At 36.5% G+C, this 22,466-nt stretch overlaps 1 protein-coding gene across 2 annotated transcripts in view; it reads left to right on the plus strand.

Annotated features, from left to right (window-relative positions):
* Positions 1 to 20,997, plus strand: part of LOC102809354 (tubulin-specific chaperone D-like) — a 69,012-nt gene extending 48,015 nt beyond the window's left edge. For both annotated transcript variants that reach the window (XM_085502043.1, XM_085502044.1), the window contains 3 exons: positions 1,256 to 1,334; positions 16,771 to 16,831; positions 19,515 to 20,997. In XM_085502043.1, the coding sequence (XP_085358169.1) occupies positions 1,256 to 1,334; positions 16,771 to 16,831; positions 19,515 to 19,540 (166 nt within the window). In that variant the 3' untranslated portion in view covers positions 19,541 to 20,997. The remainder of the gene's footprint in view (positions 1 to 1,255; positions 1,335 to 16,770; positions 16,832 to 19,514) is intronic.
* Positions 20,998 to 22,466: the final 1,469 nt, after the last annotated feature.

A 22,466-nucleotide genomic window follows, 5' to 3' on the forward strand; every position in this document is an offset into this window, starting at 1 on the left:
ACTAAATACATCTCTTATATGCCTTGACCAATCACATTCAAAATAGATGCACATATATTCGTTTAAACAACAAAATCAAGCATTTCTGCCATTCCAGAACCAGATCTTAGTCATGTATGGTTGAATCAAACTTGGTACATACATTTAATATAATGGGACTTTGATGCATGTCATTTGGTTTTAAACATCAGATTCAATATTTGGTTTAATGAATGCGGTTTCAAAACTATATCTCTGACATGCTTTAATTGATCAGGTTCAAATATTACAGTATATATGCATAATATACATCATGTCACACATGTGCACATATATTTGTTTGGTGTTCAGATTAGAGACCATTATAATGTTAATAATGCATACAAAGCTAGCATTTCCATAATTTTGGACCAAGATCTTGATCTTGCATGAACAGCAATTGTTCAGACTCAATTGCTACCAGGCTTTTAGCCAGCCACCAGTCCACCTGTCATTTTAGACACACAATTAACATTTTAGACACGTACAGAATTTTATTTGACAGGCAATATTTCTACAAACCTGTCCAATTTTTATAGAAAATTACCCATAAATTACAAAATAATCATAAATAGTCAACAAAATATTGACTATAAGTCTGTGGTTCTAGACTAAAAGGACTGATATCCTACATTTCATTAAAGATTTTAGACAGATGCTATGGCTATGTACATACATTGGACAAAATAAGATCATATTTATTTACAGACAGAAATTTTGTGGTAATGAATGCTGTTCTACACCCATGTCTCTGACTGATTGCAGTGCAATTTTACTTAAACATTGTACACCATGTTACATTTACTAATATGCATTTGTTCTGATTCAAAATTTCAGTTTTAGTTACAATTAAACAATGGGAACTCTGTAATGTCAAGATATGACATGTTTTAATACTTTTTAACATTAAAAGACCTTAGGCAATTGGAAATTATATCCAATTTGTCCCAAATTAAATATTACAAAAATACATCAAAATGTAGAAAACATTATGGAGATCAAAGGGTTACAGTATTATAATGAAAATTAAAGTTTATCTTATAGGATTAATTTCCGCTGTATAATTGTCCAACCATATGCTGTTGTTTTATATACCAATAATTATAACTAATACATGTAACTAATGTTTTTTATTCCGTGATTCCAGAATCCGTATGGAATACCATATTGCAGAAAATTACTCATTCTGATGTTAATTACTTTTGTCACAAGATGTTTTTTTCTTTTTAATCTCCAGGGATGAGCCTGTTAGAGATATCCGTCCAATACGTAATAATCTATGTGATTTGATGGAAATTAAAAAACCTATCATAAAGGTAAATATTAACTGTTGTGTATTTTTTCTTTTCTCTCTCCCCACTTATTATGTTATTATACGTTTTCAAAAAAATCAGAATTCTGAACACGTGGAATATTCAAGATATCTGATAAGTTTCATGCCTGTAGGCGACTATCGCCGAGCAGTTCTGTAGATTTGTTAGTGATTGGGAGTGTCATTATGTCACTGAATCGCACAGGGGATTCTCCATTCCCCGATCCAGGATAGGTTTTATCACAAAATTAAAATTAAATGTGAAGTATTTGATATTAAGATTAGTCAGCGATGAACACAAGACTTGAGTTTAATGATTTACTGTATAGCCAATAGATCCCTGTCTGTCGTGTTTATCATGCACGCAAAGTAATATTGGAAACAGCAATGCATGATGGGATTTATTGTAGAGAAGATAATAAATAAATTACAATAGGTTCTAAGTGTAACTCACAAGCTCAGATTAGATTTCTGACCAAGTTACTCAAAATTAAGTTTTGACAACAATACAAATTGAATGACTAACAAATTGTTGAATGTTTATAGTGCAGGTTGTGGTGATTTTTTTTTCACAAGAATTTTTAGCTGAATTCTTGTAAACAGCAGTCTCATGTAATTTGTACATGCCTATTTCAGTGCGCGGCATTCAAAGAAAAAGCCTTCTTCTCTAAGGGCACCTTTTAACTTATTACATTTCATGGTCAGTTCTATCAGCTGCTCTGATGTCATCATTCATTATTGCAGTTTATTAGGTCTTGTCAGATGATTGTCTATATCTTTGGCATCAAGTTTTCATACAACATACATTATAGGACATTGATGCAAATCACTTTGATTTGCAGATTGGTTTCAAAATCCAACTGTGTCCATATAGTTTTAATGAATGCTGTTTCAGAGCCATATCTCTGACAATCACTTTCAAATTTTACACATACACTGTCACACTCAGCTCAGACTCACTCAACTCTCATTCATTCATATACAAATTACTCACTCACCCACTCACTTACTCACTCACTCAATTCACACTCATTCAACTCTACTCAACACCTTCACACTCACTCAACTCAACTCACACCCACTTAGCTCTCATCCACTCACTCAACTCAACTCTCACTCACTTACTCCGCTCCCACTCAACTGACTCATACTCACTCACTCACTCAACTCACACTCAACTCACACTCAACTCACACTCAACTCACACTCAGCTCACACTCAGCTCACACTCAGCTCACACTCAACTCACACTCAACTCACACTCAACTCACACTCAACTCACACTCAACTCACACTCAACTCACTCAGCTCACACTCAACTCACACTCAGCTCACACTCAGCTCACACTCAGCTCACACTCAGCTCACACTCAGCTCACACTCAGCTCACACTCAGCTCACACTCAACTCACACTCAACTCACACTCAACTCAACTCACACTCAACTCAACTCACACTCAACTCACACTCAGCTTACACTCAGCTTACACTCAACTCACACCCAGCTCACACCCAGCTCACACCCAGCTCACACCCAGCTCACACCCAGCTCATACCCAGCCCACACCCAGCTCACACCCAGCTCACACCCAGCTCACACCCAGCTCACACCCAGCTCACACCCAGCTCACACCCAGCTCACACCCAGCTCACACTCACTCACACTCAACTCACACTCAACTCACACTCAACTCACACTCAACTCACACTCAGCTCACACTCAACTCACACTCAACTTACACTCACTCACTCACTCACTCACTCACTCACACTCAACTCAACTCACACTCAACTCAACTCACACTCAACTCACACTCAGCTTACACTCAACTCACACCCAGCTCACACTCAGCTCACACTCAACTCACTCAGCTCACACTCAACTCACACTCAACTCACACTCACTCACTCACTCACTCACACTCAACTCAACTCACACTCAACTCAACTCACACTCAACTCACACTCAGCTTACACTCAACTCACACCCAGCTCACACCCAGCTCACACCCAGCTCACACTCACTCACACTCACTCACAATCAACTCACACTCAACTCACACTCAACTCACACTCAACTCACACTCAACTCACACTCAACTCACACTCAACTCACACTCAACTCACACTCGCTCTGAAATTTGAAATATTCGCCAGTTGTTTAACTACATCACAGGAACCATTCATAGTGTACTGTTTAACGGTCTGTACACAGAATGTCTGTCTTGTAGTAACCATGGCAACATGCCTGCGGTCTTTTGCATAAATTGTGATAACAGTTAATATCTTTTTATCCCTGTTAAATAGTATTCAGATTACTTTTAATGAAAGCATTCAGTTTCTGTTTCACATATATAAACAGATATTCTACAGGCTTTGTGTAAGGTGCATACATGCCTTAAAGGTCTCTGTACTCTGTGTGCACTTTGCATGTGTCTGTGTGCTCCAGGGATTACATTGCATAGTAAGGTCAAAGACTGGAAGAGTTACTTAAAATGTTAATATCATCTTTATCTTCATCATCTTTATCTTCTATTTGAATCCATGCATCATGTGAATACTGCTTGTTTATGTGTGTATATTGTCAAAATCAGTGTTACTGATTTTAAATTGTTGAATCTGCTTGATTTAACCCTTTCACCACCAGACTTTCTCACACAAATTTATCTGCACTTTGTTCTTATATTCTTCATTATTTCTGGAAATGAACCTTAATTTTGGAGCCAACAGACAAAATTTGAGTCAGTTTTACTCAAAAAATTTGGCTATTTTTGTACGAATCTTCTAAAGAAAAAAGCAGACTATAAACGGGGCTGTTTTATGAATTTTTGAGGGTGGTGAACATGGATAAAACAACCTATATCTTACTGCCCAGGAAACAACAATTGTACTGCTTTGAATAGTCTGCATTTATGACACAACATATATCATATGGTATTTTTTTTTTCTAAAATATGTTTTGTGCCAAACTATTTTTGTGAATCCCCTTTTTTGACTGTATCCAAGCAATGTATGACATACATTTCATTATTTTAGACTTCCATATTGTCTTTATTTGTGCTTGTTTAATGTACCGGAAAAAAATTAATTGAAACTCGGTTCAATTAAAATAGCCAGCCATCTGGATGCTTTGAAGTACTATGAATAGTCGCCATTGTTGATTCAATCTTGCCTAACTATGTCTGAACTAAAACATACCTGCATTTATCACGAGTACAATGACATTACTATGCATACACCACTTGTATGGCGATACGACTGCATTTATCGCTCAATACTGACATGACCATATTTTCCACTTGTATACTAACATGACTACATTCATCACTCTTAAATTGACAAAAACTTGTTTTCACTCGTAACCCTTCTATTGTTTACAAAATGAACTTTCAGTCATCATTATTATGAGCTATAGTCATTGCACCATGCAAGTTGTTGTTATCCAGTCTGAAATTCTCGCTGCGCAGCGGTAAAACAGTTGCATAATTTGATTCTCTCTGCATACTTTTGCATACGTATACTGATGTTATTTAGTGTTCATATCGCCACATTTAGTTTGAATAACAGTTGCTTAGTAACACTAAATGTCACTACTGTGAATGATAAGCACAATGCTAAGAATTCATACCACCATACTTACCACCATTGTTTGCCAAACATTGTTTGTTATAATTGTCTTTTGTCTCTATCTTTTCTAATTTTTCTTTACAACTATTTGCACAATTGCTTTCACATTAACCTGACAGGTACCTTTTTAGATGGCAATCTCACAGATTTATTGATCCTAGTCTCCATTCTTCATTCTGTTCTTGTGTGTATTAAATCATGACAGTTTTTCCAATGAATTCACAGATTTCATATATATTACAATATTATTTTGGGTTATGATTTAAGTCCAAAATGAAGATTTGTTCCTTTTTATAACATAAATCACTATGAAAGCTATAAAACTGCTTTTTGATGAGCACCATGGGATAATTTAAGCCACAAATATTTTTTGTTGGTAACAAAGAGTGGTTGTTCCACAAGTTGGCATTTATTTATCCACTAGTCCTGCACAAAAAACATCTGTAAACTAATATTACATATATTGGATTAGCCTCAAAATGGTTAACTATATAAATACATAAGATTGGCGACACATCAATTAAAATAGCTAATTTTTTATTGCATTCATTCAGAAAATACATCTCTAATCCTGGTTAAAAGGAACAATGAAACGTTTACACAAATAAAATTAAAATTAATTGGAAATTAAGTAAATATTAATAAATGCTGACTTGATGAAAGTGATCATTGACAGCACTATTTATTTGTTGCATGTGTTTATGTGTGGTATAGCAGAAAGTATTGATTTGACCTAGTCTGTTGACAGCAATTAGTTCATAAAGTAGTTTTAGTATACATATTTTGTTTTATTTTGGGTTCAAAGTTACAGATTAATATCAAATCGATTGATTTGTGATAATAATGTCTGGTATGGTTTCTATTATTGATTTTCTCTAATGTAAATCGTGGGATCAGTTTACTTCCATAGCATGGATCATAAGTCGTGGAGCAATGTCACCTGGCAGCTGCTTGCCACAGTTATCCGTCATCCATCATGCTGTATTTATAGAAAAGATCTTATGCTCAATCTTCTCCTTAATTCAAAACCATTGTTACTGAAACGCTCCTTGAGAATAATTCTATTACCATCATCTAACAGTAACAGTAATATTTTATTTTATCTTTAGGTAGAAAAGAACGTTTCTATCAGTTGTTTTTCCACTTGTTTGTATGCCTTCATTTTCCAACCAATTTTAAGTGCAACATTTGTATATACATATACATGTTGAAGGAAATAACTAAATTTTCTTTTGCCTACACTGGTCTTGAAAGGGTTAAAATACGTCTGTATACAATTTACTTCAAACTTGTCATTTTTGAAAATATGAATGTTGATCAAGACCAGACATTATATTTCTTGCAATAATTGTCTTTCTACTATAATCAGCATTTTGAAAAATAAAAATTGTGTCTGATTCCACTCTCAGCTGCACTCTACTGTATCATTCTGCTCCCACCCTCAGCTGCACTCTACTGTATCATTCTGCTCCCACCCTCAGCTGCACACTACTGTGTCTGCTCCCACCCTCAGCTGCACTCTACTGTATCTGCTCCCACCCTCAACTGCACACTACTGTGTCTGCTCCCACTCTCAGCTGCACTCTACTGTATCATTCTGCTCCCACCCTCAGCTGCACTCTACTGTATCATTCTGCTCCCACCCTCAGCTGCACACTACTGTGTCTGCTCCCACCCTCAGCTGCACTCTACTGTATCATTCTGCTCCCACCCTCAGCTGCACACTACTGTGTCTGCTCCCACTCTCAGCTGCACTCTACTGTATCATTCTGCTCCCACCCTCAGCTGCACTCTACTGTATCTGCTCCCACCCTCAGCTGCACTCTACTGTATCTGCTCCCACCGTCAGCTGCACTCTACTGTATCTGCTCCCACCCTCAGCTGCACTCTACTGTATCTGCTCCCACCCTCAGCTGTACCCTACTGTATCTTCTCCCACCCTCAGCTGCACTCTACTGTATCATTCTGCTCCCATCCTCAGCTGCACTCTACTGTATCTGCTCCCACCCTCAGCTGCACTCTACTGTATCTGCTCCCACCCTCAGCTGCACTCTACTGTATCTGCTCCCACCCTCAGCTGCACTCTACTGTATCTGCTCCCACCCTCAGCTGTACCCTACTGTATCTTCTCCCACCCTCAGCTGCACTCTACTGTATCTGCTCCCACCCTCAACTGCACTCTACTGTATCTGCTCCCACCTTCAGCTGCACTCTACTGTATCTGCTCCCACCCTCAGCTGCACTCTACTATATCTTCTTCCACCCTCAGCTGCACTCTACTGTATCTGCTCCCACCCTCAACTGCACTCTACTGTATCTGCTCCCACCCTCAACTGCACTCTACTGTATCTGCTCCCACCCTCAGCTGCACTCTACTATATCTTCTTCCACCCTCAGCTGCACTCTACTGTATCTGCTCCCACCCTCAACTGCACTCTACTGTATCTGCTCCCACCCTCAGCTGCACTCTACTGTATCTGCTCCCACCCTTTACTGCACTCTACTGTATCTGCTCCCACCCTCAGCTGCACTCTACTGTATCTTCTCCCACCCTCAGCTGCACTCTACTATATCTTCTTCCACCCTCAGCTGCACTCTACTGTATCTGCTCCCACCCTCAACTGCACTCTACTGTATCTGCTCCCACCCTTTGCTGCACTCTACTGTATCTGCTCCCACCCTCAGGTGCACTCTACTGTATCATTCTGCTCCCACCCTCAGCTGCACTCTACTGTATCATTCTGCTCCCACCTTCAGCTGCACTGCTGTATCTGCTCCCACCCTCAGCTGCACTCTACTGTATCTGCTCCCACCCTCAACTGCACTCTACTGTATCTGCTCCCACCCTCAGGTGCACTCTACTGTATCTGCTCCCACCCTCAGGTGCACTCTACTGTATCATTCTGCTCCCACCCTCAGCTGCACTCTACTGTATCTGCTCCCACCCTCAGCTGCACTCTACTGTATCTGCTCCCACCCTCAGGTGCACTCTACTGTATCATTCTGCTCCCACCCTCAGGTGCACTCTACTGTATCTGCTCCCACCCTCAGGTGCACTCTACTGTATCTGCTCCCACCCTCAGGTGCACTCTACTGTATCATTCTGCTCCCACCCTCAGCTGCACTCTACTGTATCTGCTCCCACCCTCAGCTGCACTCTACTGTATCTGCTCCCACCCTCAGCTGCACTCTACTGTATCTGCTCCCACCCTCAGCTGCACTCTACTATATCTTCTTCCACCCTCAGCTGCACTCTACTGTATCTGCTCCCACCCTCAACTGCACTCTACTGTATCTGCTCCCACCCTCAACTGCACTCTACTATATCTTCTTCCACCCTCAGCTGCACTCTACTGTATCTGCTCCCACCCTCAACTGCACTCTACTGTATCTGCTCCCACCCTCAGCTGCACTCTACTGTATCTGCTCCCACCCTTTACTGCACTCTACTGTATCTGCTCCCACCCTCAGCTGCACTCTACTGTATCTTCTCCCACCCTCAGCTGCACTCTACTATATCTTCTTCCACCCTCAGCTGCACTCTACTGTATCTGCTCCCACCCTCAACTGCACTCTACTGTATCTGCTCCCACCCTTTGCTGCACTCTACTGTATCTGCTCCCACCCTCAGGTGCACTCTACTGTATCATTCTGCTCCCACCCTCAGCTGCACTCTACTGTATCATTCTGCTCCCACCTTCAGCTGCACTGCTGTATCTGCTCCCACCCTCAGCTGCACTCTACTGTATCTGCTCCCACCCTCAACTGCACTCTACTGTATCTGCTCCCACCCTCAGGTGCACTCTACTGTATCTGCTCCCACCCTCAGGTGCACTCTACTGTATCATTCTGCTCCCACCCTCAGCTGCACTCTACTGTATCTGCTCCCACCCTCAGCTGCACTCTACTGTATCTGCTCCCACCCTCAGGTGCACTCTACTGTATCATTCTGCTCCCACCCTCAGGTGCACTCTACTGTATCTGCTCCCACCCTCAGGTGCACTCTACTGTATCTGCTCCCACCCTCAGGTGCACTCTACTGTATCATTCTGCTCCCACCCTCAGCTGCACTCTACTGTATCTGCACCCACCCTCAGCTGCACTCTACTGTATCTGCTCCCACCCTCAGCTGCACTCTACTGTATCTGCTCCCACCCTCAGCTGCACTCTACTGTATCTGCTTCCACCCTTAGCTGCACTCTACTGTATCTGCTCCCACCCTCAGCTGCTCTCTACTGTATCATTCTGCTCTCACTCTCAGCTGCACTCTACTGTATCATTCTGCTCCCACCCTCAGCTGCACTCTACTGTATCTGCTCCCACCCTCAACTGCACTCTACTGTATCTTCTCCCACCCTCAGCTGCACTCTACTGTATCTGCTCCCACCCTCAGCTGCACTCTACTGTATCATTCTGCTCTCACCCTCAGCTGCACTCTACTGTATCTGCCCCCACCCTCAGCTGCACTCTACTGTATCAGCTGCCACCCTCAGCTGCACTCTACTGTATCTGCTCCCACCCTCAGCTGCACTCTACTGTATCTGCTCCCACCCTCAGCTGAACTCTATATTTATTTATTTACCTCTTATGATCAGCTGAACCCTACAATACGTTGAACCTTAAATATCAAAGTACATGTAGTTGTCTGGGCTGTGACAAAAGTTACCTGATGACAGAAAAAAAATCATTTGAATTCAAATACTCAAGAGAGGTTAAGAGGTCTATTTTAAAAATCATCAAAGCGACACATTTATAGCCGTGTCTGACATCTCAATTTAAATAAACAGTAAAACTATGTTATGAATTTTTCATTAGACCCTTTCATAGGTTATGTTTAGCACTAGTGTGTTTCGTTGTCATAGATTTTAGCTTTCAATTGTAGGCTTGTAGGTAAATGGTGAGCGAAATTTGGTTACAAATCAGAAAAAGATAATAGTATTATGATTTGTACTTTACCGGTAGTTATAATATATCAATGTATGGATGTGGACTTGTGTACCTGTTCTTCATACACAGACAGATTTGATTAAAGATCATTTTATTGACAGTCCAATTAGTACCATGCAATGTGTATGAAAACAACACATACAATGAGTTGGCACTTAAAATTAAAAATGTTCGACTCCATAGCAACCAAAGAAATCTTCATAATCAATTATTTTTGTATTAAGTCATCTGTTAGTTATTGCATTTTATACATATTTTGGATAATAGGAAAACACACGCATATTTTGTTGTATTGTTAATTTTGTGAATTATATGGTAAGTAATCTTATGAACAAGGGTGCTACAGGAATCCACTGTTACCACGGTGTTGGTAGACATTTTGTACATCTTTTTTGTACATTTTGATATTTTCTCTTCATTCTTAATTTTGTACCAAATAGACATAACTTTATTGGCTGCAGCTCCTGATCATAAATTCAGAACAAATGTAGACAAATTTAGATATATTTTCTGGAAGGTGACTTAAGTTGACTTGGCCATTCAGAAGTTCACTAATTTTACCAACACCCCCTTCCTCATCCAACACACGCTACAAAGACGCATACAATTTGGATGATGTGAATTCTGTCCTCAGTAATTGAATCAGTCTGATAGTGGTTTGTGTGGGAAATATATACATTAATTATTGATTAAGTTTTTTAAAACTATTGATTAGTTTTCTAAATAAAACTTTATTAATACCCATTGTGGTCATAAGTCAAAATAATTTTAAAAGTGAATTTAGTAAGACAGTATTTTCTATTCACACTGAAATGAAATAATTTAAATCATGAATATTGATAATTCATTTTCTCTTTCTTTGAATGGAAGAACCAGGCGAAAAAACTCATAAAAATGAGTCTAAAGCTAGTTGTTGCTCATTGATTTACATTGAATAATTGATAATAGTGGTTTTGTATATTTCTTTGTATGATGGTGAATAATGTATGTCCTTTAACACAGATTAATTTTTCCATCTCACATTGCAATTTGTGCAACTGTCATGAAGTAGCTTGTCAGAGATCCCTTATTTTTATTTTAAAATTCAGCGATTATGGTTATATTTAATGTGCCAATTCGTCATCTACCTGATATATACAATGTAATATTATATTATTTGTTTAAATGAAATTTGAAAATGTGTTGTGAGATGCGACTGCCTCTTTGTGTGAGGGGTGCTACTTTCATATGAACATTATCTCATTGTCCATATTTGGGCAATTTTTGACATCATCATTGTATATGTACAGTGTATACTGTTAGACAGGATTACTTATTACATCAGCCCTGAACCTGTCAATTATTAGGATTGTAGATTCTGTAAAATCGCTAAATTTCGCTATTTTCGCTGAAGGCATGATTCGGTGAAAAAAAAATCCAGTGAATATACCTTTTTTCCTATGTTTTACATTCAACTTTTCAGAAGTCAGTGAAAATAAATTCCACACAAAACACCGAAAAAGTCTTTTCGACGAAAATTTATTCCAGCTAAAATAAATTTAATATCCAACAAACAAAATTTAACATTTCACAAAGAAAATATATAATTATTATTTTGTTTACAGTGTGGCATGGCTGCAACATTTACCCCGTAATGTTAATCACTATATTTTGGATTTGAACCTAAATCAAGTCAAAATAGGTGTTACTATGTGTATTTGGCATCAGGAAGAAATGAGTGAAAGGTTCTAAAATAGGTGCCCACACACCATCACAATTTTACAAAAAACATTCAAAAAAACAGGATTTCCATTTTTAGTTCTGCTGTCATCAAAGATGACAAGTGGGAGCTGTTCATACAGATGATTGTCCATCATCAATCAAGAAAACTACCAGCACAATTGCTTTGACACTTGGTATGTAGGCAACTTGGGTTGTCATATTTGTTCATTTCGCGACGTTATCTTCAATTCTCAATTTTTAGTGAATATTTTTGTCATTTTTGGTAAAAAATGATATTTTTGACTTCTTCTTGAAAACTACCATCGTGATGATATCTTCAATTTATTTTTGGTGAATATATTTTTTTAAATTACTGGTAAACAATGCTTTTTTCGACTTCTTCCTAATAACTTCCAGCTCAATTGATTTGGTACTTGGTATTAGGGTTCATGGGTTGACTTTCATGAGATTTGTAACAAGAAAGCAATTGTAGTTGCCATGGCAATGACCAAATAAACTACCATCATATGTAACTTTATCAATATGTTGTGAGAAAGACATTCTACTTTTAATACCCAACACACAACACCAAAGCATATTGATGTTATATCATGTCAACAAGTACTGAACTACTTCTACACATTTTGATTCAGTTCTACTCTCGACAAAATCAACTCCAGTATCCAACAATTAGCATTGTCAAGTTCAATATTGTTAATCTAGGTTTGAAGAGACTCATTTTAATGACATATTTATGGCTCAGAGAATGAAATTTGTGCTAAAATGTTCTTACTTCAACAAAAACTACAAAATTGTTATTGTTATCCAGAAGGCACTTCACATCGTTGTACAGACGGATCTTTTATTGTCTCGAAGTGTTTTTGTTTTATTTAAATGCTGCCAGTCGGTTTGTATCTTTGATCATAATATCAATTGATTTCGTACTCCTTACACATCGGGCCGTACCCATTCACAGGATGTTGTTGACTTGAATCTGACAGTTAATGTTCAGTCACCAGTGCTGAGGTCAGAGAATGCATGCCTTGTGAAGTATTGTCACGTTCTGACAATTTGCAGTACTCCTTGAAGATTCCATGAGTAGGAGAGTGCTTTTCACTATCAGGCACATGGAATGAAAGTGTCATTTACATCAATACCTGGAACTTCACTGTTAGAAATAGGACAACCGGGGATTTCAACAAAAAAACAATTGATTCCTTTCAAAATTGACTCAAATATTTGTTGTTGAAATATCAATTTTAAAAACTTCTCTTCATCATGGATGTTTGTATTCAGAAAATACTTGCACTTTGCAAGCGATTTTCAATGATTCGTATGTTGCCATGACTACAATACAAGATATATATTGTTTGGGCATTTCATTATTGATACAGGGTGTGCAATGGATTCACACATTTTAATTACAGTGTTGTCCGTAGTCGTTGCGCTGTATTTGCCCTGTGGGAATACCTTTGTCTAAAATGTTTGTCTTAGATGTTTTGTGTAAGTGTGTTTTTTTCCTTATTGTGGCACAAATCATGAGAGGCGTTGTGAGAGATCACTAACACTGGTTGCTAAAAGTAGCACAGCATGTTCATAGATTGCATCAAGTTCTTTATACTCTTGCTTGATTGAATTCTGAAAACAAAAACAAAAATGATATGCATAAGCGTCCTTTGCATTCAGTGACGCCATTGGTTGAACAAGCCTGATTGATGCGCACATTAAACGTCCTTTGCATTCAGTGACGCCATTGGTTGAACAAGCCTGATTGATGCGCACATTAAACGTTCTTTGCATTCAGTGACGCCATTGGTTGAACAAGCCTGATTGATGTGCACATTAAACGTCCTTTGCATTCAGTGACGCCATTGGTTGAACAAGCCTGATTGATGCGCACATTAAACGTCCTTTGCATTCAGTGACGCCATTGGTTGAACAAGCCTCATTGATGCGCACATTAAACGTCCTTTGCATTCAGTGACGCCATTGGTTGAACAAGCCTGATTGATGCGCACATTAAACGTCCTTTGCATTCAGTGACGCCATTGGTTGAACAAGCCTGATTGATGCGCACATTAAACGTCCTTTGCATTCAGTGACGCCATTGGTTGAACAAGCCTGATTGATGCGCACATTAATTGTACATCAAAGTCAGAGTTCCATTCATGCTAGATTCAAAGTATAAACTATCATCTGACAATCATTAATTGAATATTTACACTTTGTGTATAAATGTGAAAGTCTGTACTAGGAGGTTATTACAAGAATATCGCTATGTGCATGCACGAAGTCAATATATGGTGATCGTATCACAATGAGTTAAGTAACAGGATTGTATTTGCAATCGAACACATAACACTTTCAAACACGTCATCTGCACAATGTTTCATGGATGGATAAATTCTATTATTTTTGGTGTTTTTTTGGATTAAACCTTAAATTAATAATGGAAAAGCCCTGCGTACTAATTACACATAGTGGTGCTCCCATGGTGCATCTTAATTATTAAGTACACAACTTTCTGTTCAGAAACACAAAACAAGGGATATTTATCAATTTTAATATGATCAGTCAGATAATCTTCTATTGTTGATTGAAATGCACCATGGGAGTACCACAGTGCATCATGGGATTGTCACAGTTCACCTGGGAAGTACCACAATGTAAATTTATTTTAGATCTTGATATCTAATAAACGTGTCTTTGATTATATTTTCAGTGTGCAGTCACCTTCACACAAACTATAACTGTATTTTCACAGCATTCACTTTCTTTTCGGAGGCACATCTTTAATATTGTTCAGGATTGTGACATTACTGTGTCGCGTAAGACTATAAAGGTTTTGAATGCCTTGTGTTGTGTTTAAGGGATGAGAAACAGTTAAATGTAATACAGTTAAATTTAAGTGCATGCATTGAGAAGACAAATGAGATGACTTCCTGTTTTAAGGACACCAGTGAAAGTCACTGTGACTCCCTGTTTTGAGGACCCCAGTAAAATATTCGCTGTGACTCCGTTTCAAGAACCCCAGCGAAATATTTGCTGTGACTCCCTGTTTCAAGAACCCCAGCGAAATATTTGCTGTGTCTCCATGTTTTAGGAACACCAGTGACAGTCACTGTCTCTCTCCGTTTTAAAGACACCAGTGAAAGTCGATGTGTCTCTCTTTTTTAAAGACACTAGTGAAAGCCGATGTGACTCCCTGTTTTAAGGACACCAGTGAAAGTCACTGTGTCTCTCTTTTTTAAAGACACTAGTGAAAGCCGATGTGACTCCCTGTTTTAAGGACACCAGTGAAAGTCACTGTGTCTCTCTTTTTTAAAGACACTAGTGAAAGCCGATGTGACTCCCTGTTTTAAAGACACCAGTGAAAGTCACTGTGTCTCTCTTTTTTAAAGACACTAGTGAAAGCCGATGTGACTCCCTGTTTTAAGGACACCAGTGAAAGTCACTGTGTCTCTCTTTTTTAAAGACACTAGTGAAAGCCGATGTGACTCCCTGTTTTAAGGACACCAGTGAAAGTCGATGTGACTCCCTGTCTTAAAGACACCAGTGAAAGTCACCGTGTTTCTCTTTTTTAAAGACACCAGTGAAAGTCGATGTGACTCCCTGTTTCAAAAACACCAGTGAAAGTCACTGTCTCTCTCCGTTTTAAAGACACCAGTGAAAGTCGATGTGACTCCCTGTCTTAAGGACACCAGTGAAAGTCACTGTGTCTCTCTTTTTTAAAGACACTAGTGAAAGCCGATGTGACTCCCTGTTTTAAGGACACCAGTGAAAGTCGATGTGACTCACTGTCTTAAAGACACCAGTGAAAGTCACTGTGTCTCTCTTTTTTAAAGACACCAGTGAAAGTCGATGTGACTCCCTGTTTCAAAAACACCAGTGAAAGTCACTGTCTCTCTCCGTTTTAAAGACACCAGTGAAAGTCGATGTGACTCCCTGTCTTAAGGACACCAGTGAAAGTCACTGTGTCTCTCTTTTTTAAAGACACTAGTGAAAGCCGATGTGACTCCCTGTTTTAAGGACACCAGTGAAAGTCGATGTGACTCACTGTTTTAAAGACACCAGTGAAAGTCACTGTGTTTCTCTTTTTTAAAGACACCAGTGAAAGTCGATGTGACTCCCTGTTTTAAGGACACCAGTGAAAGTCGATGTGACTCCCTGTTTTAAAGACACCAGTGAAAGTCACTGTGACTGCTTGTTTTAAGGACCTAAGTGAAATATTCACTGCTACAATATTCACGGCGTTTGTCTAGCAAAATTAAAGTGGTTTAATTACTGTATTCAAATACATACAGTGAATGTGGAATCATTTGGAGTAAATTATCATTATAGTCACATACATTAACACTCTGTTTTAGAGATAACATTCTCATGTCTATTCTGCTCCGTGTGCAGAATTTATTGATTTATCAATTGATACCATGTGTTTGCAATTACAGCAATACCAATAGATTCACTTACTGTAAAAGCATTCATTTTCACTGCTATTTAATTTTTGTATTTTGAGCATATTTACAAATTTGCCAATAAAAAAATGAGTTACAGTGTAATTAAGTATGTTCACATAAATTTAGTTTAGTCAATTTCACTTAGTTGTATCAATGTAAATTACCCAAATAAAAGATATCAGATGTGGTTGTATAATTATGATGGCTATTCAAGTCAGTGTATCACCTGGTTATATCACAGTCATTTTTTTTCTGAGTATCTTAATTTTGATCTCACAAAAATTCTTATGAGTCAAAGTAAATCACAAAATTTAGTATCGCTGATAATTTTACTGAGAAAGATTATATTCACTGAATTTTTTTAATTCAATCAGTGTGGATTCAATCGAATGGTCAAATCACAAGCATAGTGTAGTGATTAAAATTTAATAGTTTTACAGTATTTCATGTATCAGGTCAATCCCATGCAGTCATGTATGCTATTGAATATAGTACTGTAAATGTATTAATAATTCAGTATTTTTTGCCAGTGAGTGTGTACTTGATTATTGAACACTGCCAGAAATTGATGGCCAAAAACATACTGCAATTCCATAAACCTCTCTTAATATTGGTGATACAGCAATACTGTTATCATGTTTACTTTGCTGTTGTCTTATGTAGTATTGATGACCACTGACATGTCCTGTTTTGTTGGTTTCACCATAGGCCGGAACAAAAGCTAAAAAGACAGAGACTAAAGATGAAGATGAAATGGCAAGTTATAAAGGTAATAAGAATGTTCAAGTTATTCATCATGTGCAAGTCAATTTCATAGTTTGAATGACAGAATTGTCTTCACCAAAATGTTGGTGTAACATTTCGTGTAACATTTTTTTTAAATTTCAACTAATTGACTTAAGTTCCTGTTGCCTTGTAGGTTTTGATCAAAACATTTAAAAAAAAATGGTAACATTTTTTTGTGGAAAGTGACAAATTGGCATATTCTTGGGGGGGGGGGGTATACTTACTGCAGTAGTATTCTTTTTTTGAATAATCATTACTTTTTTTTTCAAATAATATATTGCATACTTATACTAGTAATAGGCCAAAATTAAATTAAAAGTACTAGAAAAATTTTAATTAGAAAAATGTTGCACCCAAATTATGGTATTCAGAAGATTAAGAAAAAATAAATAAAAGAAGGCAAGGACGCTAAAAAATAAAACCTATTTATTTCTCATATTCACACACTAATGCATTAATATTTCTATTAATGCGTGTTTGTTTGCGATTAGTGAGATCTTCAATGCATATCACCACAATAACGTGCCCTTAGCTTCTTATTTACCCTTGTTATAATACATTTTGTCTACCATCATGACTTGTGCCAGTTTTGCAATCCTCAATACTGCCCAGTAGTAAGTCCATCTAATAATAGAATTTCTATGGCAAGATACAAGGCACCTAGGTGGCTAAAAAATATGTTTGAATATCACAAGACAACATTTAAGTTGTAATGGGGAAAAATTCTCAAAATATTGAAAAAATATTCATATTCATATTCAGAGGTATCTCTTTTAATAGAATCTCCGTTAATATATATACATGAAATCCTGAAAAATATGTTTACATGTCAGATGGACAACATTTAACTTGTAATTGGTATAGACAAACAATATGGCATCTACGTTCACCTTATTTTCCTATAAATTTAGAAATGAAACAACATTGGAGATACCAGCATATAGCGAGGTCAAAGTTGAATCTATTTCCAGTACCAGTAACGTTGTATTAAATTGTTGTTTGGTTAATAATTCAGAGTTGAGCAAATTTCCATGATTTGTTCACTTTTATTTAACAGAAAATAGAAATTTATAATGTTTATTTTGAGAACATTCATAACATTTTATTGGGGATCTTGATGTGACATGTTGAATAGTCTGAATGTGGGAGGGAAATGTGGATCTGACGGGATTGAAATTACTGTGCTCCACAGTAATTTGGAATAAAATAAAATCATTGTGAATTCCCCTGCATTTAAACTTAAACACTATTCTAAAGCCTTAACAAAGGAAATTCAAATCAAATCAAATTTAAGGTCAAAATGATTGTCAGCGTTTGGATTTCTTCCATCAAAATCAATTATTTCTGCCATTACGGAGTTGAATTTCACTAATGCAAATCAAATTCAAAATGGCCAATTGTTGACCATTTTGTTAATGTGCACATAAGAGGTTACTTTTCAAAAATACCAACAGGGACTGTGTCATTTTCAATGACTACGTATCTCATAAATTGAGGTTGTTTGAGTCAGATAACAAAATCAGTAATTAAAAACTATTTATATAGCTATTTATAATACATATATATATCGGCAAAACAAATTCCTGTCCACATCTAACAGCAAATTATTTATGAGACAAAGAATGTACTTTGTCAAACCTGTTCGCTTCATTACTTACTCTGAAATACAGCGTCTCCGAACAAATCCTTCACACAGAAACTCTCTTTAAAGAGACATCGTTTATCTTAATCATGCTATCGAAAGAAATTACATGTCTCATGTGCTATGCCATTACAAAACCTAATCCATGTCGCTTCTCATAGTATCAGCTTTTAAGGTAGATACTTTTCTGTATACAGTGATTAATATGATGACATTTTATTGCCATGTTTGTTATTATCAAAACGATGAAATTTATGAATAAGAATAATTTTATATAATCATAAACATGCACCTGTGTTTTTCTAATGTTCATGATTTCAGAAACACACAAACAAAACAAAACCAAATTAACAGCAACTTCCTGTGAAAGTAAATTAATTAAGAAAAACAATAATATGCTTGGGTTTTTGTATCATATCCTGTCCCATATAATTAACATTTCCACCTGCTTGTCTTTGACTCTTTCCTGTTTCACACTCAGATTTACTATTTTAGGATACATATATTAAATATTTGGTGTCTGTTTGATACTTGTCTACATCGCCTAGCTATAATCTTTTAACCCTTTGTGTACCAAACTCAACTTTTATCACCATTCATATTTTTTTTCTAAAATTATAATCAAGACATGCAGGCAGTTATATCCAGTTGGTCCACAATTAACAAAGAAATTATAGAAAAAGTTTTAGAGAGAAAAATATGGTTCTTCAATTTTTAATATTCAGATAGTAAATACCAGTTTATCCAAGTTACCATAGAATATATATAAAATCTATGGTAATAGAAATGTTTTTAAATGATTTGAAACATATTTTCTGATTCCTTGAATTAGCATGCTGTCCTACCCATATTACAGAATGGCAGAGTCCACTTATTATTAACCCTTTCCTAGCTAATGTAATCTTGGATGCCTAACATAATAAATTAGTTTTTGATTTACAGTCTGAATTACTTTGTTCTGCATCTTTGCCCAATTTCCAAACATTAATGAATCAATTGCACTTTTTTGAATTTAATTTTTCAGACTTGGTGACCAGACTTGGATACTAACCAGTATATCATTGTCATCCGCGGCGTCAGTTGGACTGTGCATTTGCTTGGGTTTATTTATTTTTCTGATGATTTTATATGTATACATTTTAAACGTTAAATTTTACGCACCACTAAAATCGATTTGATTGAATGTGTTATAATATGTGAGTGGTGGAATGAGCATTCGTCATAACAATTATGACTGGAGATTTAATTATTAGCAGTTCTCAGTATAAAAGATTAATATCAATGAAAAACTTATCTGATAAGGTTAAAGGTTAAATCTAAAGACTACATACAACCAAATTTTATTCAATACTTTATTGGTGATATAATAGTATTGTGTTAATATTTCAGTAAACAGATTGTAAAATAATTTGTAAAAAAAAAAATATTTGTAATTTGATTGAGTTTTTCCATGAGACATTTGTTTGTAGTTTTTAGAGATATGCAAATGAGGTTGTAATTTTTTGTGGTAGCATTGATAATTGTTTTCAGGTAAAGAGAATTGTATTGAAATGAATCCAGAGTTGGTTGGGATATTTCCACCAACCAAACCCACGTAATACCCACGCTGCCCACCCTTAGCCTTTCATTGGTTGGATCCTGCAGAGTAAATGAATCTATGTACTCCATCTCATCCTATTAAATCAATCAATCAAGACATTTATAGCTACTGAATGTTGGATTGATCTGTAGCTGTGGTTCACTACATTGGAGTGTTAATAATTATGTTATGATACATATCAGTGGATATCTGGTCCCATGGCAGATCAGTAAAATATTCATACTACAATGTACATTAAATACTGTATGAAAGTTATCAATTTTCCCGCATTAAGCAGTACACCATGGTTTTAGTTTCATGATCAAATGACAAATTGATGATCACCAATGGAAATAGTCCTTAGCCATTCTACTTATCCTTCATCTGTTTGCAACGCAATGTTTAATATTTAATGTCTACCAAAAAAATTGTCATTGATTGATTTGGTTTACATTTATGCTTTGACTTTTTTGTTGGCTTTTTAAGCTAAGTTTGTATGAAATCTACATAGGCTGTAATGGACTGTAGTAGTGGACAAGTACTCAAAGTACTGCTCCCCAGTGACTGCCCAGTGGTGGCTTTAACACAACATTTCCGGCTCGTCTACCATATCATGTATTGCTTGTAGTCTCCAGTGACAATGTCTTTTGCCATCACCTGTCTGTCACTGATCAGTATGTATCTTGTGTGTTGATATTGAAGCCATGCCAAGTATGTTACAATTAAATTAGAAACATGCCAGTGACTTGCATTCATATTTGATTTCATGCAAGCATGGCTCGCTAATCAAAAGTCGCACTGCACAATGACTAGTTTTATCGCCAGAAACAAAATTTGTAAAGCGTTAATCTTCATCAAATTCAATTAAGAATTGTCAATTATGGTATTGAAGCATTTTTTTTAATAAAGTGATTCATGTTGCAAAGTTTTCCTTGCGTATGTTTTTGTTTTGTATGCTGACATACTTAGTTCCACTGTCGACAAAGTCAAGCAGAGTTATTGTTACTGATTGAATGTCATCGCCGTCTATCATTGTCAAATTTACATTTTCGTCTTCTTGTTAAAAACTGTCAGCTGTATGGGTTTTATACCTACTACAAATGTACCTTGGCTGGTTCTCACAGATTTGTTTATTTTGTGACAGAAAAATAGTACATTTCTAAAATTGTGATCATGTTGACAGAAGTTATTGACAAGGTGTCCATTAGTATTTAATTATATTGCTGGGATACTATGTGTAGTGCCCAGCTTTAGTATAGTGTGTGTAATGCATTCATAATGCACAGGAATTCTTTGTCATTTTGTTTCTTAGTTAAGTATGCAGGAATGTCTTTCAGTAAATGCTTTTCCTGAATTGTGTATTTTACAAGGATAAAGGGTCAAAAAGATTTTAGCGATTGTAAGAAAATTGGTAGTTGTCAACATAAGGAAATAGTTTAGTCACAAATACATGTTTTTTGGTGGCTGCATAATTCCCACTCACACAAGTGACTGTATAATTTTAATGAACAATTTGCCCCAGAAGACTTGTTCTTTGCGTGGCATGTGAACAAAATGAATTTGCATATCTAACTTTAATTATACTGATATCATCCTTGGGCCTTGCATCCCTTGAAACACAGTTATATTGTTGATTACATCTTGTATCTCTTCCCAATAGAATGCATTTAGATAAGAACAGGAAGTTCATCTAATTTTACAAAAACTTGTATATGTGTAACACAATTATTTTGCACTCAAAAATGCAATCATGATATATGTACCACCTTTGAATGAAATTGATCTGTGCATGGTTAAAATAGATGAAAATATTGTTGATCAATATTGACAAGTTTCTGCCTATTAAAAGACACCAATAACTTATTCGATCAATCAGTATGCAGACCTGAAATTGATCATTCAGTGGAATTCGAAAATTGTTAGCAATATTTGCAGAATGCAAAATTCAAGACAAAATGTTTTCACCATAGTAACTAATGCAAAAAAAAAGATGTATATTTTTCATATTTAGGTCAGGTGACACAATTTTTTTTTCCTGTATTCTATTTTTTTGCACCAAAAAGAATAAAAGTATAACATATAATTTTAATTTAATCTTAACCTCTTTAATTCAATTAATGGCTGACGTTTTCAGATTTAAGTAATTAAGAGTGTAAATATTTGTGTATTCAAGAAATATGATATGCTCTAATGTGACAATTCATTTGTTTGAATAAAATCAAGAAAAAAACATTAGGGATATTGTCCAATATATACTGGATGGTACATCTCCTTTTTGACAACTTTATTATGGGTTTATCCTTATCAACTAAAACAGAAAAAACCAGAGAGCACAATTATTATTTTCTAATGGAAGTGTCCATGTCAACTAAAATGTACCAATAGCAACCATCCAGA

The sequence above is a fragment of the Saccoglossus kowalevskii genome, chromosome 8 (assembly GCF_978046115.1).
Source record: "Saccoglossus kowalevskii chromosome 8, keSacKowa6.1, whole genome shotgun sequence".
In the NCBI taxonomy this organism is placed as follows: domain Eukaryota; kingdom Metazoa; phylum Hemichordata; class Enteropneusta; family Harrimaniidae; genus Saccoglossus; species Saccoglossus kowalevskii.